This window comes from Pan paniscus, chromosome 23, assembly GCF_029289425.2.
Source record: "Pan paniscus chromosome 23, NHGRI_mPanPan1-v2.0_pri, whole genome shotgun sequence".
Lineage (NCBI taxonomy): Eukaryota > Metazoa > Chordata > Mammalia > Primates > Hominidae > Pan > Pan paniscus.
The window spans coordinates 35,880,106-35,897,004 of record NC_085927.1 but is presented as its reverse complement, the minus strand read 5'-3'; the positions used below and the strand labels follow the sequence as shown (position 1 = coordinate 35,897,004).

The 16,899-nt window shown below is 44.7% G+C and overlaps 1 protein-coding gene across 1 annotated transcript in view; it reads right to left on the bottom strand.

Moving 5' to 3' along the window:
* Positions 1–16,899, bottom strand: part of MYO18B (myosin XVIIIB) — a 268,281-nt gene that overhangs the window by 138,597 nt on the left and 112,785 nt on the right. Inside the window, exons 22-25 of the mRNA XM_034948321.3 lie at positions 15,778–15,921; positions 14,075–14,164; positions 1,214–1,333; positions 677–785 (exon numbers count right to left, since the gene is read on the bottom strand). Of these exons, the coding sequence (XP_034804212.2) occupies positions 677–785; positions 1,214–1,333; positions 14,075–14,164; positions 15,778–15,921 (463 nt within the window). The remainder of the gene's footprint in view (positions 1–676; positions 786–1,213; positions 1,334–14,074; positions 14,165–15,777; positions 15,922–16,899) is intronic.

Below are 16,899 nucleotides of genomic sequence, written 5' to 3'. Positions count from 1 at the left end.
GAAATACAACTTCATAGGTTCCAACTTTTAACCACTAGACAGCCTTCCTCAAAATTTACGTTTTCTTTTTGCTTTTATTTTTTTGAGACAGGGTCTTGCTCTGTAGCCCAGGCTGAAATGCAGCCTAGGTCTCCCAGGCTTAAGTGATCCTCCTACCTCAGCCTCCCAAGTAGCTGGGACTTCAGGTGCATGCCACCACACCAGGCTAATTTTTAAAATTTTTTGTAGAAATGGGGTCTCACTATGTTGCCCAGGCTGGTCTTGAACTCCTGAGCTCAAGCATTCCTCCCACTTCAGCTTGCCAAAGTGCTAGGATTATAGGTGTGAGCCACCACGCCAGGCCTCTCAAAATTTATTTTAAAAATATTCACATAAACATAAAAGCACCTTGCCCATAAAGCCACTATTTAAAAATCATTCTTTGCATTAAAACTAAACAGCACGTATCATACGGATAATTTGTTACCTGGGATATTGTTGGATTATCTGATTAATATCTGCTTATTCCATTAGACTGTAAGCTCCAAGAGAGTACGCTGTGCCTGTTTGCTCTGCCAAAGTCGCAGCCCCTCATGCAATATCTAGCACCTAAAAAGTGCTCCACGAGTGACTGAATAAATGGAAAAGACAACTTTGTTCCATCAGCTTCCAGCCCCAAGGGTCCCAGGCTGCTCACCTCCTCCAGTGGGATTCCTTTCCAAGTCATTCAACTGAATTTTCTGCTGGGCTTCTTCCAACTGTTTATTCACATCTCCCAATTTTTTCTGGACTTGTTCATGCTTGCTCTAGAAGAAAGGGCTCAAGGTCTAAACTAGAGCTGGACAGAAGACCTGGGCTGGTCATCTTACCCATGAAGTGCTTCCAAGGCTCGGATTGGCCACCCTCTGCACAGCCCTGAGCCATGCAGAATCCAGGACCATGGGCTAGCCACCTTCGGCATATTTCTCACCCAAATCACCTCCAAGGCCAAAGACTGTCCACCTTCTGCACAATCCTCTCCTATTCGCCTCTCTAGCCAGGGACTATCCACCCATAACACCCCCAAGGCCAAGCCTTAGGAGACCTGAGTGTCCCCCAGGACCTTGAGCCCAGCAGTCAGTCAACCTGTGCATCTTGCTTAAACTTACTGATCTCCAATGAGAGGGTCGGGGAGCAGACCCAACCATTTTTAGCCACCGTGTTCAGCCACCCCCGGCCACCCCTGACCACTCACCTTGAGCTCCTGGACCTCCCGGAAGGCCTGTAGCCGCTCTGCCCGCTCACTCTCCAGCACATGGCAGGCCACATCACCTTTGAAGCGCTCATCGGCAAGGTCAGTGGTCAAATCAGCAATCTGAGATGGGGAATGGGGTGATCAAGGAAGGGTCACTCGATGGAGCCACCAACCCTTCTCTCCCCATGCACAGGATCGCCTTTGGACAAATCACTATCATGGGAAAGCAACCCTTGAGTATAATCAACTCGTTAAGAGGATGGACTTCAGAATGTTATTGGTCTTGATGTGGTTCAACAGTCACTAGCTGTGTGATTTTACACCAAGCAGGATGCCTTGCTGGTTCTCAGTTTTCTCAGCTTTAAAGGGGTGGGGGAAACAACATACATCATTATTTTTGAGGATTCAAGGAGATAATCCATTGAAAGCTTAGCACAGTGCCTGGCACGTAGTAAGTGCTCAGTTTTAAAAATGGCCATTTTAGTGGAATCTCTTCGTAACCAGCTTTTAGCAAATCATCTCACTGGATGTACCAACACTGTCCCTCAGTAAGACACACTGATGGATGCCCACTGCACCAGAATGTTCTCCACCAGACCACCTCTCTACAATGGCCCCATGGCCCATCTGCCTCTAGCAGGTGACAGGCATGCACATCCAGTATCACATGTGCGTGCTCCCAAACTGTTTTTGCCTATTGCATTTTTACCATAGCTATCTATTCAGTTAGCTACTACATAAACTTATAAAATATGGCTGGACAGAGTTTCCATGAAAACTAGGTTGAATGCCTTGGAAGGAATAAATAAAGGTAAGCTGCTTTTTAAAATGCTGCCAAATAGGTGTTGTTGCAACAACTAAAAAGAAACTTGAAGTAAAAAATTAGGTTTTTGTATTCAAATTACTTTGCCATTTGCTCTGTTTTAAAGAAGCCAAAATTGGAAATCACACGGTTGTATATTAGGAGCGTGGTTTAAGAAAGAAAGAAATGGATGGGTCCTGCCTCAGAAATGCAGTGATTTAAATTACACATGTAATTAATTTTAAAATAGGAATTTTTAAATGAATTCCCACCTGCACTGATTTTTTTTTTTCTGATTAACTGACCAGCCACCGATGCCAAATGAGCAGGGCTTCTGTGGCATTATCGTTCCAAAATGAAGCATTCAGGGCTTGAGGATATGGCAGAGTACGTAAGGGGAGAAATATATTAGTGGAGTGTTTATGGCTAAGAGGCGGAGAAACAACCCTATGTAGGAGAAGGGCAGCTCATAAAACTGAGCCTACCTCTTATGGAAGGCAGCAGAATTGTAAAAAAAAAAAAAGAAAGAGGTAGGGTGCAAGGTTCGAGTCCAGACTCAACAACTAACACCTTGGACATTCCCTCCTGCTCTGGAGCCTTGGTCACCTGAGCTGTAAAATGCATTGAATTGGGTGCGGTCACATGTCCTCCTGCTGTAAATTTTGCATGTGAAGATGTTAGAATGCCTCACTCTTTCATCGGACCCTCTGCATCATGACTGATATTTAGAGGCAACTCTGCATTATTTTTACTGAGAAGGTAAATGGTTCTTACAATGAGCAACGTAGCTGCCCTTCCCGAGCTAGCCTCTCTCGGTACTGTCAGTTTAGGCAGGCTCAACATTTATTCAGCGGTCCCATGAAGTAGGAAGACGCAGATCTATGTTCTGACATAAAAAAAATATACCCCCAAAATATATTGCCAAAGGGAAAAAAAAGGCAAATTTCCAGAATAGAATGTTTGGTGTAATCCCATTTTTGTTTGCACAGAACAAAGCACTCCCAAACTGTTAATTGAGATTTTTTTTTTTTTTCCTGGAAGGATGGGCTCGCAGGGAACTCCAATTTTCTTGTGATGCATTTCTGTACTGTTGATTTTTTAACTGATTTTGTAATCAGAAAACAAAACAAAATATCTTTCAAAAAGAGTGAAAAAAATACAAAATCTGAGGCTGCTCTGTGCATTCCATGCTCCCCATCTGTTTCACTTCTCCAGCCCATCTGCCTCCCACCCTGTTGACCGCATCACCGACTGCTGAGACCAAAATGCACATTTCAATAGACACAGAGAAAGAAGGCTTGGGGGAAGCACTGCAAAGTCACATCACATGTAAAAGGCAGAACTGAGATTTGAACTCAGACCAGTCAGGTCCAAGTCAGGACCTCCAGTTAATTAATGAGGGACTCTCCTAGGGTGTTCCTGGTTGTCTCCAGCATGGAGCTTTCTCTTGCTGTTCCTTACACAGTGCACCGGGGAAGTACTTATGTGGCAATGACCTCAGATGGTTGTTAAAATGCAAATTCTAGGGCAGAGCATGATAGCTCATGTTTGTAATCCCAGTGCTTTGAGAGGCTGAGGTAGGAGGATCACTTGAGGCCAGGAGTTCAAGACCAGCCTGGGCAACATAGCAAGACCCTGGCTTTAAAAGTTTTTAAAAATAAACCAGCCGAGATGGTGTGTGCCTATAGTCCCAGCTGCTCTAGAAGCTGAGGCAGGAGGATCACGTGATCCCAGGGGTTTAGGCTGCAGCAGCTATGATCACACCACTGCACTCCAGCCTGAGTGACAGAGTTAGACCCTGACTCTTAAAAAAATAAAAGAAAATGCAAATTATAGGACTCTCAGACCCCCAAACCAGGATCTCTAAAGCATAATTCAGGAATCTACATTTCAACCTGCTCCAGGGTGATTTTTATGAACAAAAAAATTTAGGAATTACTGCCATAGAAACTGCCAGGGTCTCCTCCTAATTTTGGCCTCACACTTGGATTTGAAGGGGTTAGATTTGCTTAAGGCTGTGCAAAATCATTCTTGCTGCAAGAGTGCTGATTTGCACTGGCCACACAATACAGGGAGGTGCAAGCCAGGAATGCCCCAGGTCACACCCCAACCACCATCCTTGAAATTAGCATTAATTCCAAGCACCAGGACTGTGTTCTCTCCACCTTAGCCAATTAGTGTGAAATTTAATTTATGCTAATCGGCCTGAGCAAGGGGACCACACAATTAATTTGATGCATTAATTTTGAGTTTCACAGAACCCAAAGTCTGGAGCCCAAAGGACAATTAGTCTTTTCAAATTGGGGGAAATGACACATGTTTTTCTCAGAGACAAGTGGCCCCTGACCTTCCCCTGTCCCCATAAATCCCTATCCCTTCCCACACCATGGGGCACAGGGGCTTTGGATGGAGGTGAGGAGCAGGCACCATGCTCAGAGCTGTCAGGCGATTGCAAATTGAAAACCAATTTAATGAAGGGGGGAGTCTGGTTTGCAAACCCAGAAGAGTCCTTGCAGATCACTCAAGAACCAATTAACTAGAAATTATCTTGAAAACCTCTCCGGATCTACCACTTGGCCAAACCAACAGAAATATTCTTTCTATTGAGGGACAATTACTCCAAGGGCCTGCCAGAGAGAAGGGGACAGGAATTAATAAATTTGTTGTATATTTTGTATGGAGTGGAACAGAAAAAAAATATCCTGTGCACTGGCCTCATTTGCAGCTTGGGCGAGCAGTGAGTAACTGGGATTTCACGGATGTTAAATGCTGGAGGACACACCTGGGGTCCTTGGGACCGTCACTGTTGCTTGTTCTTCACGGATCCAACAAGCAGTATGTGAGCACTTACTGTGTGCCAGGTCCTGTGCTGAAGGACCCCACTGGCCAGTCAGAGAGACAAACAAACCACAGGGGCACACACGGGTCTTGGCTTGATCCTGTCCTCAGCTCTTATATTCACAGACTCTCAAGCCCAAAAACCATCTGACCTGCAGACAGCAGGAAACAGCAACTTTTTGCTCTCCTCCCATACTTTGCAATTTGCACAGAAAGATCTGTTCATTATAACCCCTTGTGTGAGAAACAGCTCACACTCTTGAAATGCTGAGGATAGGTATGCCCTAAGAATTTGGCATATGTCATCTGCCTTAAGCCCTTCAAATACCTTATGAGAAGGGCATTTTTGTTATTCCTCTTTTACAGAACAGGAAACTGGGGAGTTGAGAGAGGGAGTGATTTGCTTAGGATCATAGCTGGTAAGTAGCAGAGGTAGCCCAGCTTGGGCTGCCTGATTCCCAGCACCTGGCTCACAACAACCCCACTATTTTCTGTCCCACATCTACCATCTGACCCTTTCTTTGACCTCCCTCACCCCTCTGGCATCTGGAGGTTAGTAAAGCAATTATCCACCTAGAACAAACCAGGCAGCCATAGCTCAGAGAGCTGAGATTAAGTAGCCAGTGGGTACAGATCAAAGACCAAGTAGGATCTGGACCTCAACCACCCTTGCTGGACACTTTGGCCAAAGAGAGCCTAGGTGGATGCCCAGTGGAAGGGAAGCCCCCACTCCCACCCCCTTCAACCTGAGTGAAGAAAAGACAAAATGAGGCAGTAGATACAGGGCCAGCCCAACTGCAGCACCAGCTGGCTTGTGGGATGTTCGTCAAGGAGATTAAGCCATGGCTTCAGTCTCATGGTACTGCCCCCAGAGCTGCCTCAGTCAGCAGGGGAAATTCAGAATAAATCTGCAGCTTAGTGGCAGGCTCCCGGGTTCCCCAGAGATGCCTGTTGGACACCAGTTCCAGCCCTCTGTGCATCCCAGCTGGGTTCACTACTCGCTACTAAGTAACATATAATAACCATAATAATAACCATCGCCACCACAGATAGTGCTTACCACATGCACAGGTTTGCCCACAGAATGCTCAAAATGCTGAGAAGTGGGTACTGATGTTGTCTCGAGGTGGCAGATGGGGAAACTGAGGCACCAAGGTGCAAACACTCACCGAAGGACACCAGCCAGGTGGTGGCTACTTAACCACTCTGCCAAACTGACTCTTGAGGACTCAATGAATACGGGTTGACTGAACTAACAAGTGCATGACAGCAATTCATACATGGGAAGGCTCTATAGGCTCTGGATGTCAGTGGGAATGGGTCAATCTTGTAAGAATGCCAGGAGAAAGGTTATGCCTCTGAGCTGGGCATATGAGGGTGACACACCACCCACTGGCCTTGGGGGTCCCTCTAGAATGAAGGGACAGTTATGGCCTTTCAGGGGCTTTATAAGGGGGTTTCAAGGGCCACTAGGGCCCCCCAAGTGTTTCAGCACAAAGAGGAAATAATCCTAAGATCATGACACCCACATACTTCTTTTTGAAAATGTCCTTTGGTCCTGCCCTCCCCTTCAGGATGAAGTCCAAACCTCGAATATGATTCTCCTGACCCCCTGCGATCCAGTCCGGCTTCATGCCTCATCTCTAACCCATAGGCAACCCCTCAACCCCCCAAACACAAACACATCCCCATACAAGACACTCCAACCACCAGAATTGCACCTGCCAGACCAGGTTCTGCTCTCCGCCTCTGCTCTTGCTGTGCCCTGTACCTGGAATGTCCCCTCACCTTGTCACCTGGCCAGCTCCTGCTTATCCTTCATGACTTCTCCCCTGTGAAGCCCTCCCTGACCCCATTTCCCACCTGAGTAGATGCTTCTCCTCTATCACAGTCTGTTTGGAGTTGACCAGCCCTGGGTTCAAATCACGGTTCTGCCATTCACCAGCTGAGTGATGTAAGACAAATCACTTCAGCTCTCTGGGCTTCCCTTGCCTCATCTATAAGATGGGGATACTAACACCTTCCTCACAGTTTGAGTTAAAGGTAAAATTAGATAATGCAGGTAAATGCTCACAATGCTGAGAGGACTTATCGCAGCAGCTGGCACAGAACATCACTCATTAAATGTAATTTTTCTAATTAAATTCAGTATGACTCCATTCACTGAATTTGCATTGAATGCTTTGTACTAGACACAGAAGGGTATAAAACTGTCTAAGATATGTCATTTTCTTTGAGGAATTCACTCTACTGAGGGGAGGGTGAACATTTAAACAAATATATTTATTGGTAATAGTGGTGATGTGGCTTGCTAGATAGCAGGCAGTGTTATAACTGTTTTACATGCACCTTCTCCCCACAGGCTTATCAAGATGAAGTAATGATTACCATTGCCATTTTACTGATGATGAAACAAAGGCTAAGAGACTTGAAGAATTTGCCCACAATCTTGTAGCAATAAGGGTACAGAGTCAGCCATCTGGAACTCAAGCTGGCTCGACCCTCTGCCCCTCCAAACTGGACACACAAGGTCAGGTCACTGCATTCATTCCTTACCTTGTACAGTGCCCAGATTATTCATCTGTGTTACAAGGCAGGTAGAGAAGAGATTATGGACTCGGTTTTGTATGGGCAAACTGAGGGACACAGTCAGAAAGAATACACCAGCTGTTCTTTAGCTGAGAGGCCTTAGTTTCTTCCACCAGGACCATCTATGAATATGACCACCATGTCTCTTCCACTGTCCACCAGGAGATACTCCCTAGCATGTCCCAACAGTGAAGGCTCAACAGATCCTAATAGCCTAAGACAGATAAGAAACCAGGCTGTCTAATTTCCCCCGGGGATTAGGGAGCTACCAGTCCAGTTCCTCACGGAAGCATGATGCTGTGGCAGGACTATGGAGCGAGGAGTCAGGAGACCTGGGATGTGGTCTGGGCTCAGTTACCAGTGACCACGTGACCCCAACAAGTCACTTTCCTACCTCCTGCTAGAGACAAGCTGGAAGCCACACTCATGACCCATGATCAAACTCCCTCAGCACTTTGCAAATAGACTTTCTGACCTACATACATCTGCAGTCCCCGTCAGTGGATTGTCTCCACAATTTCTTACCAAAAGCAAAACCTCTCAGGCTAATGAGGCCAGAAATGAGGAGTGCATGGGCCTGTCTTTTGCCATAAATAAGGTCTTGGGGGGAAAATCCAGAACCTATTCCAGAGAGGGGTGGAAAAACACCCCACCTCATTATATATCCCATGTGGTCCCAAAACCTTACAGGTGCTTCCAACAAGAAGGCCAGCACTGCCTTCTTATGAAAATAAAAAAACCCCAGTTTGCATCAAGGCACATTTTGCATGCTTGAAGAGTATTTATAGCCAGATTCTTAGAGGCTCCTCATCTCCTCTTCTGCTCCTTCACAAATGAAGCACTTAAATCATTTTGCAATAGTGATGTCTTTTTAATAAGCCTAGTCAAATGGAGTTTTCACTGACGAGACACAACATGTTTTAGCAATGTTTATATTACTGTTTCTCCCCCTCCAGAGACAAAGGGGTGGCATGCAGAGGCCACGAACCGCAGCAGGGGTGTCATCATGATGCAGGGTCCTGGAAGGGTGTCTGATCCCTGTCTGTTAACAGAAATTCCCTTCCAAGGAAGCAGATGCACATGGAAGAAGATATCTTCTAGCTGTTCTCTGGCCTAATGTGTCTCAAAGTGTGGTCCCAGGACAGGCACCTTTAGCACTCAAGCATGTTAGAAATACAGCCTCCCCAAGGCCACGCCAAGCCTACTGATTCAGAATCTCTAAGGCTGGAGTCTAGCAATCTGTATTCTGAGAAGTCTTACAGGGCATTCTGACACATTTGCAAGTATCAGAACCACTGCTCTAAAGCAACCTCACCCTCCGAATCAGGATTGCCTAGGGGCTGGAGGGCTCCCTACCCCCCATACCAAGAACCTCCTCTTGGGTCAGACCCTCAGGAGGTGGACTGGGGAAGATACAGAGCTAACTGCTCCCCAGGTGACTGGAATGCTCTTTAAAGTGTAATTACAGGTCTGGTGCAATGGCTCACGCCAGCACTCTGGGAGGCCAAGGCAGGAGGATCGCTTGAGCCCAGGAGTTGGAGACCAACCTGGGCAACAAAGTGAGACCCCCATCTCTACCAAAATTGAAAAAAAACAGCCAGGCATGGTGATGCACGCCTGTGGTCCTGGCTACATGGGAGGCTGAAGTAGGAGGTTTACTTTAGCCCAGGAGGTTGAGGCTGCAGTGAGCTGTGTTTACTCTACTGCATTCCAGCCTGGGCAAAAGAGTGAGATTCTGTCTCAAAAAATAAAAATTAAAATTAATTAACTAATTAAAAAAGAGTAATGACCTCATGAATATAAGGCACACTATTTGGGTGGTAGTTGCACTAAAAGCCCAGACTTCATCACTATGCAATACATCCATGTAAAAAAACTGCCATTGTACCCTCTAAAACTATTTAAAAATTTTTTAATGTAAAAGTGACCAACATAAACCAGTAGTAGCACTGGAAGTTGGGGAAGATGAAGTGGGAAGGAAGAGAAAGATTTGAGGAAGATGAAGTCATCATAATACTCAGTCATCAAACGTGCTTCCTGGATAAAGCACTGCTTTGATTTCAATTGATTCATTTTTGAAAGAAATGACATCATGCTCTTGGCTTGCAGTTCAGGATGATGCTCCAAAAGTGCTCCTACCCATCTCTTCTCAATTACTGTGTGAATATTGCTGAAGTCATACTTTGCTAAATCCCTTAGAGCCCCTTTTATGAGAATCCATGGAATAAATTTCCCTAACACCTCAATAGCCAGAGAAGTTACTCTTATCTCATGTAAGAGGTGTTTCTTTTTTTTTTTTTTTCAATCTACATGCAATATGTCTATGAAATAGCTTGTTTCCCTCTTAGCTTTCACTGCTAGGAAGTTCAGTGTTGGATTTTTCTGCCCAACTTTAATGGTTCTATTTGACCATTCTTTATCTATCCTGTGCCAGGGACTGGGATTATTTGATGAACGGGGATGAAAACAGGGATTATTGATCCCTGTTTTAGGGGTTTCAGTTTAGCTGGGACACAGATACAGGAGGTCACTAGGAAAGAGTCAATTAATCCTGTGAGGGGAAACAACAAGGCTAGTGGTAGCACAGAGTAGGGCCCTAACCCACCCTTAGAGTGTTGAAGAGGGCTTCTTAGAGGAAGTGCCACCTAAAATGAGTGACAAGGGATGAAGAGGTATTAACCAGGTGAAGAGGATGAAGGGAGTGTTTCAGGCAGAGTGAACAGCACATGTGAAGGCTATGAAGTGAGAGGGCATCCAAGGCCAAAGGTGGATTTCCATTTTCTACCTCTTCCCCTGGCTTCATACACTCATCAACTCTTATTTCCCTTTGCTCTGGCTTTCTTCACTTTTAAATTTTATCTTAATTTTTCAAGGCCCCATACATCTTGTTGTAACCATGATATAAGCAAAGAGTTAAAGAGGCTGAGCAGAATATTCTGTAGGTGTTGGCATTTGTTTGCTTGGTTCCGGGTACAGAAGCCTGAGCCCCCACCCTTCCTTCTCCGAGTATCCTGTAAACTGCAGCTCTGGATGCTGAAGATGTTCATCTCATCCCCGCACATCTCCCCCAACAGCCGATGCATGGCAAATCCGACCTGACAGTTCGTGATTAATGACTGCTTCAAATGTCAGCTCGGTGGGAAGGAATTTCTACAGGGAAGTCCCTGATATTCCCAACCAGCCCACAGCTCTCCAATTTTTCACTTCTGCTGTTCTACTCATTGTTGCTGCCAGCAAGAGAGGTCAGACAGCTTGCTCTCGCAAGACATGAATGAGACATCAGGCACGTGTGTGTCATTTCTTCTCCCCCTTACAGTCTTTTGCATAGGAGGAGCACAGGCTCAAGGTGTATCTCAGCCCAGCCTCTCTTAACTCTTGTGTGGATGTGGTCCTTCCTGCAAGGAGCAAAGCTTCTGCCTTCTCTGTGGCCAACTCCACGGTTGACACTTTAATGTGGGGAGAATGGACACAATCTTACAGGGAAGATGAGAAGAAGCAGAAAAGAGATGGCCTCCTCTCAAACTTCATTCCACATCCCCACGTGAGCCATCTCAGGCTCAACTTGGGTTATCAACATGGGAAGATGAGTAGGTTCTGTTGGCTTAATCAGAAATCCATTTACAGTTACCATTGTCCATTAACCAAGCCAAACAACATTATAAGCAAGTAATAACACCAGGTGCTCTCGGGTGTAGAAATCTTTAAATTTTGTCCTGGACTGACAAATATTATCTCACATTGTCCCAGGACCTCGGCACCTGCCACATCTACTCTTTCTACCAGATCTGCATATAGATTACAGCAAATCATTCAGATCTAGAGTCCAACATCCCCTTCCATGGAATTCTTCCTTGACCACTTAGGCAAATAGAGCCCATGCTTAACCTCCATCACTGTCACCTCCTTCTGCTTCATATCCGTAGCACTTCATGTGTGACAAGCTTGCTTGTGGTCTGTCTCCCCCTATCGGCCTGGAGACCTTGTGTAAGGACAGGGACTTTCCCTCCTTCCTAGCTCTATCAAGGTGTCCAGTCAAATGTCTAACACATGGGAGATGTTCATATACATTTGTTGAGTGGGTGAAAAAATGGGTTTCATTTGGTCTTTAACAGAATCCTTGGAGGTACCCAGAGCTTCATGGACAAACAGAGCTGAGACTAGAATGAAGCACGTAAAACACTTACCTAGGGTGCAACATTTAAGGAGGTGTCAAAAAAAAACTCTCAGAAATCAAGATAAATAATAAGATTTTAATTCAATATTTTAAAAATCTCAATTAGTCAAAAAATCCATGATGAAGAAAATATCAACATTTTATATAAAGATTGGTTCACACTGTTTAGAATGTTTACTTGCCTCACCCTAATCTCGGCCTACAAATTTTGCATTTACTTAAAATTTTGATGTTTTGTTCATCAGGGATTTTTTTTGGCATTACTTTACAATTTTAAAATATTATTTATTTTGCTGAGTGTTTTGGTGACCCCTTACATTTTATTCCCTAGTCAAGTGCCTCCCTTTCCCCAGTCCTGAAAGTCTACATAGAACAGCAGGTTTTCGTCGAAAAGCTCCTCTTTGGTCTAGCCGTGGCTTGCTGACCACATGCAACATAATAGCATATGATATGATTTGGCCCTATGTCCCTGACCAAACCTCATATCAAATTGTAATCCCTAGTGTTGGAGGAGGGGCCTGGTGGGAGATGACTGGATCATGGGGACAGATTTCCCCCTTGCTGCTCTAGTGATAGTAAGTGCGTTCCCACAAGATCTGGTTGTTTAAAAGTGTATAGCACCTCCCCCTTCTCACTCTTCCTCCTGCTCCAGCCATGTAGGATGTGCCTGCTTCCCCTTAACAATCCACCATGATGTAAGTTTCCTGAGGGCTCCCCAGCCATGCTTCCTGTACAGCCTGTGGAACCCTGAGCGAATCAAACCTCTTTTCTTTATAAATTACCCAGTTCAGGTATTTCTTTAGAGCAGTGCAAGAATGGACTAGCACAGCATATGACTTTGTCTAGAAGTCTATCTGTAATTTGCAGTGACCTTCTTGGAGTGGGAACTGTCTGATTCATGTAGTCACCCCCAGCCCATGAAATCAACACCCATGCCCATGAAGTCACCCCAGCCCATGAAATCAAAGAGAGAAGGCATAGGGAATACGGTCACACATTCAACCAACATAACCTTCTCCAGTCACATGACCGTACCCCAGGTAACCCCTACTCTGAATTTGGTGTTATGATTCCCATAAATATAATGACACCATAAGTATACAAGGATATACCCCTAATCAAGTACTCTTCTGTAACTGAATTATTTTCCTTTGGCATTATGTTTGCAAGAGCAATACATGTTGATACACATTTTCTAGTTTAAGGATTAGGAAACTTTTTCTGTAAAGATCCAGAGAGTAAATGTTTTAGCTTTCACAGGCCACATGGCAAGGCTGAGTAGTTTCAGGTTGCAACTACTCAGCCCTGCCATTGTAACATGAAAGCAGTCATAGACTACACATAAAGGGATGAGCGTGGCTGTGTTCCAATAAAACTTTATTTACAAAAAGCAGGTGGTGCACTGAATTTAGCCAGTGAGCCACAGTTTTGCCTGTCTCTTCATTCATTTTCACTCTTGGGAGCTCGCTTTTAATATCACAAAACATATTCACCTACTGTTCTATTAATAAGCTCCCATTTGAGTGTTTACTTTCCTGTGTTTACATTCCTTTAACAGGACAAAGGCTGTTGCTATGAACTTCTTGTATTTTCATATATTCATGGATAAGATTCTCTAGCATAAATACCTAGAGGTGGAATGGCCAGCCACAGGGCATGGACAGGTTCAACTTTCATAGATAATGCCAAATTGTTCAAGAGTGATGAGATCAATTTATGATCCCAGCAGCAGTAAATAAGAACTCCCACTGCCACACAACCTTGCCAACACTTGGCTACATCACACTCTTCAATTTTTCCAATCTGATGTGTGAAACAGTACCTATTAAGGTGTTAATTTGCACTTCCTAATTGCTAATTAGGTTGAGTGTCTTTTCATGAGTTTATTGGCCATTTGAATTTTTGAACACTTAAACTCTTGAAACAAGCGTCCCTTCCTTGGGAACTGCCCATTCATATTATTGGCTCATATTTGTTTTTCCGTTCTTATTGGAGTGTTTGCCTTCTTCCATTTGATTTGAGAAAGCTCTTTACATGTTCTGGATACTCTTTTCCAGTTTGCAAATTTCTATTCCAAGTAAGTAATATACATCTTCATTTTATGCCCTGATAAACAAAAGTTCATTATTTTAATATAGTCAAATTTATCATTTTTCCCCATGATTTGTGCTTTTGTGACTTATTTAAGAAATTCTCCCCTTTGGAACCAGGTGACATGGGTTTGAATCTCAGTTACACTTGCCGGTTGTGCAGCCTCGAGGAAGATACTTAATATCCCAGGGCCTCAATTTCCTCCACTGTACAATGGGTTCAATAACAGCATGTGCCTCACAGGTAATTCTGGGGTGCTTGTAAAGCAATTAGCATGCTTTCAGGCATATCATTGTTCTCCCCATTAAACAGATCTCACATACATAAAAACCCCCCCACAAGGACCCAAGAGGAGGGATGGGGATACCTTGCTTTCTAGCAGATCTGTGTTCTGCCGGAGTTCATTCCGCAACTTCTCTGATTTTTCTAGCTTCCGTCTTAGCGTTGTAAGCTCCTCCTACAAAAACAAACAAATGAACAGAAACCATTCCAGACCAGAGATTAAGTTCCACCTGTGTTAGGAGTGAGCAAAGGACACAAAGTTTCAGTTAGGAGGAATAAACCTTAGCAATCTATTGCACAGAATGGTGACTATAACAAATAATGGTGCACTGTATATTTCAAAATTGCTTGTAAAAAGTAGGTTTTGGCTGGGCACAGTGGCTCACACCTGTAATCCCAGCACTTTGGGAGGCTGAGGCAGGCGGATCACCTGAGGTCAGGAGTTCGAGACCAGCCTGACCAACATGGAGAAACCCCATCTCTACTAAAAATACAAAATTAGCTAGGCTTGGTGGTGCATGCCTGAGATCCCAGCTACTTGGGAGGCTGAGGCAGGAGAATCACTTGAACCCCGGAGATGGAGGATGCAGTGAGCCGAGATAGCACCATTGCACTCCGGCCTGGGCAACAAGAGCGAGACTCCATCTCCAAAACAAAAAGTAGATTTTAAGTGCTTTCACCACAAAAAAAATGATAAATGAAGTGATGGATTTGTTAATTAGCTTTGCTTAATCATTTCATATTGTAAACATATATCAAAACATCACATTATACCCCATAAATATGTACGATTACTCTTTGTAAATTAAAGATGAATTTTTTTTTAAGAGTGGTTGGGGAATGGAGTGAGTAATTCAGCCAGCATCCATGAAGATACCCAGGTGCTAGGTTCCAACAAGAGACTTTTTGTTTCACCACTTCCAAATTTCAATGTCTCTGTTCATGCAAGTCTGTTCCAGCCCTGCCCAGTCGAGGGGCTGAACACAAATCATCAGAATGAGTCCCTTGCTTTGCCTGAGACTGGGTATGCCCAAGTATGGACACGGTGCTCAGCACTTCATTCTCCAGGGATTGCCTTTCTGCCAGTGGCTCAGCACTGTGCCTATGACAGCACCATTCAGAAGCTGCTTCACCGCCCACCCACAGCAGGCGGGTGGAATGAACTAAGGAGCAGACACACAAAGGAGGGCTATGCAGCCATAAAGACAGAACAAGGAGGAGCTCCACAAGAATGGAAACGGCAAGATTTTCAGAATACATTTTAAGTAGAAAATACAAGTCGAAGAAGAGTATATGTAGTATTCTACTTTTTATGTAAGAAATATAAGAACTAAATGTGTGTGTATATTTACTAATTTTTGCAAAATAATAACAACAAAAAGCATGAACCAGAAACCAATTGAAACAGTTATAAAAGATAGGTGGTGACAGGGAAGAATGAAAGAAAAAGAGTGTTGTCTGAGAGGTAAAAAAATAAATAAATAAATAAAGGACTCAAAGACTCTGCCCATTGAGCTTCTCTGGGTTAAGTAGTGAGTGTTCATGAACCCCCAGGGTGGTAATAGCATCTCTAAACACCCACAGCCTAGAGAGGAGCTGGGCATGGGATGGAGGATTGTCTGTGTTGATGGAGGCGGAGGAACATCTGGAAGGGGCATCAAGGCTGTTGGGCTGAGCATTCCTAGATCAAGAACATTCAGGAATAGGGGCACAGGGTCCTGGATGCAAACAGGAGGAGCAGGGTATGGGGAGTAGCCACCCAGCACCCTGCCTGCCACATAGACTGACCTCCTTGGCTCGGAGCTGCTCAGTTCCAATGGTGGCACTAAGTAGGGGCTGGAGGGAACCAAGGAGCTGCCACCATGGCCAGTCCTTGACTGCGAGGAACACAGCCACATTCTTCTGGATGCACTGTGCAGCCAGTCGGCGAATCTGCAGGGAAGGAGAACACAGACTGGAGGGTCCTTTCCAACCCAGGTGAGGATAAAGGAAGGAGAGGAGGCAGAGGGTAGCAAAGGGGCTGGAGGAAGTGGGGTTATTTCCCGGTGGAAGGGACTGGATACCTTAAAACACACACACACACACACACACACACACACACACACACACACACACACACACACAGGCTTCCTTTCTTGTAGTCTTTTTGATATGTCAGGCTCTCTGCATCAAACATTATGCCATAATTTAGTCTTGCATGGCCAAATAATAATGGGAGAAAGAGTAAAAGAAACTATACAATAGGTTACATCTTACATGAGGATTAGGTTTAAAGGTCATCATGCAAGGCAAAAACTGCCACTGAAAAATCTCTAAAACTGCCCACAAATAACAATGTCCAAGATTATGTTATTAGCTTATATTGAAGGGAGACCATTTTCACAGTGTATTTAAACAGTAATTTCATGCTTCTCAAACTTGAATGTGCATCAGAATCCCCTGGAGGGCTTGTTAAACCCCAGATGGCTAGACACCACCCCCAAAGGTGCTGATTCAGCCACTCTGGGATGGAGCCTGGAAATGTGCATTTCTAACAAATCCCCAGGTGATGCTGATGCTGCTGGTCTGGGACCACAGTTTGAGAAGCACTGACCCGCTTCATTCTTATCACTGGGGGGAACCAGAACAGCACTGACTGGCAGACAGGCCAAGAGATGCTTTTCCCTCATCACCATCACAGCAGCTGATTCTTGTGCAGCAGACATTGAGACTCGTAAGTGCTAGGCACTGCCCTGAGCATCTCACACACCTCAACTTGGTCTTCAGTATAGTCCTAGGAAGATCATATTATTTTATGTATTTACAGATGGGGAAAGTGAGGTTCAGAGAGGTAAAGTCACATGCCCAGTGTCACCCAGCTTCTCAGTGCCAGAGCAGGCTTGAACACTTGCAGTCTGGCTGCAGAGCCCA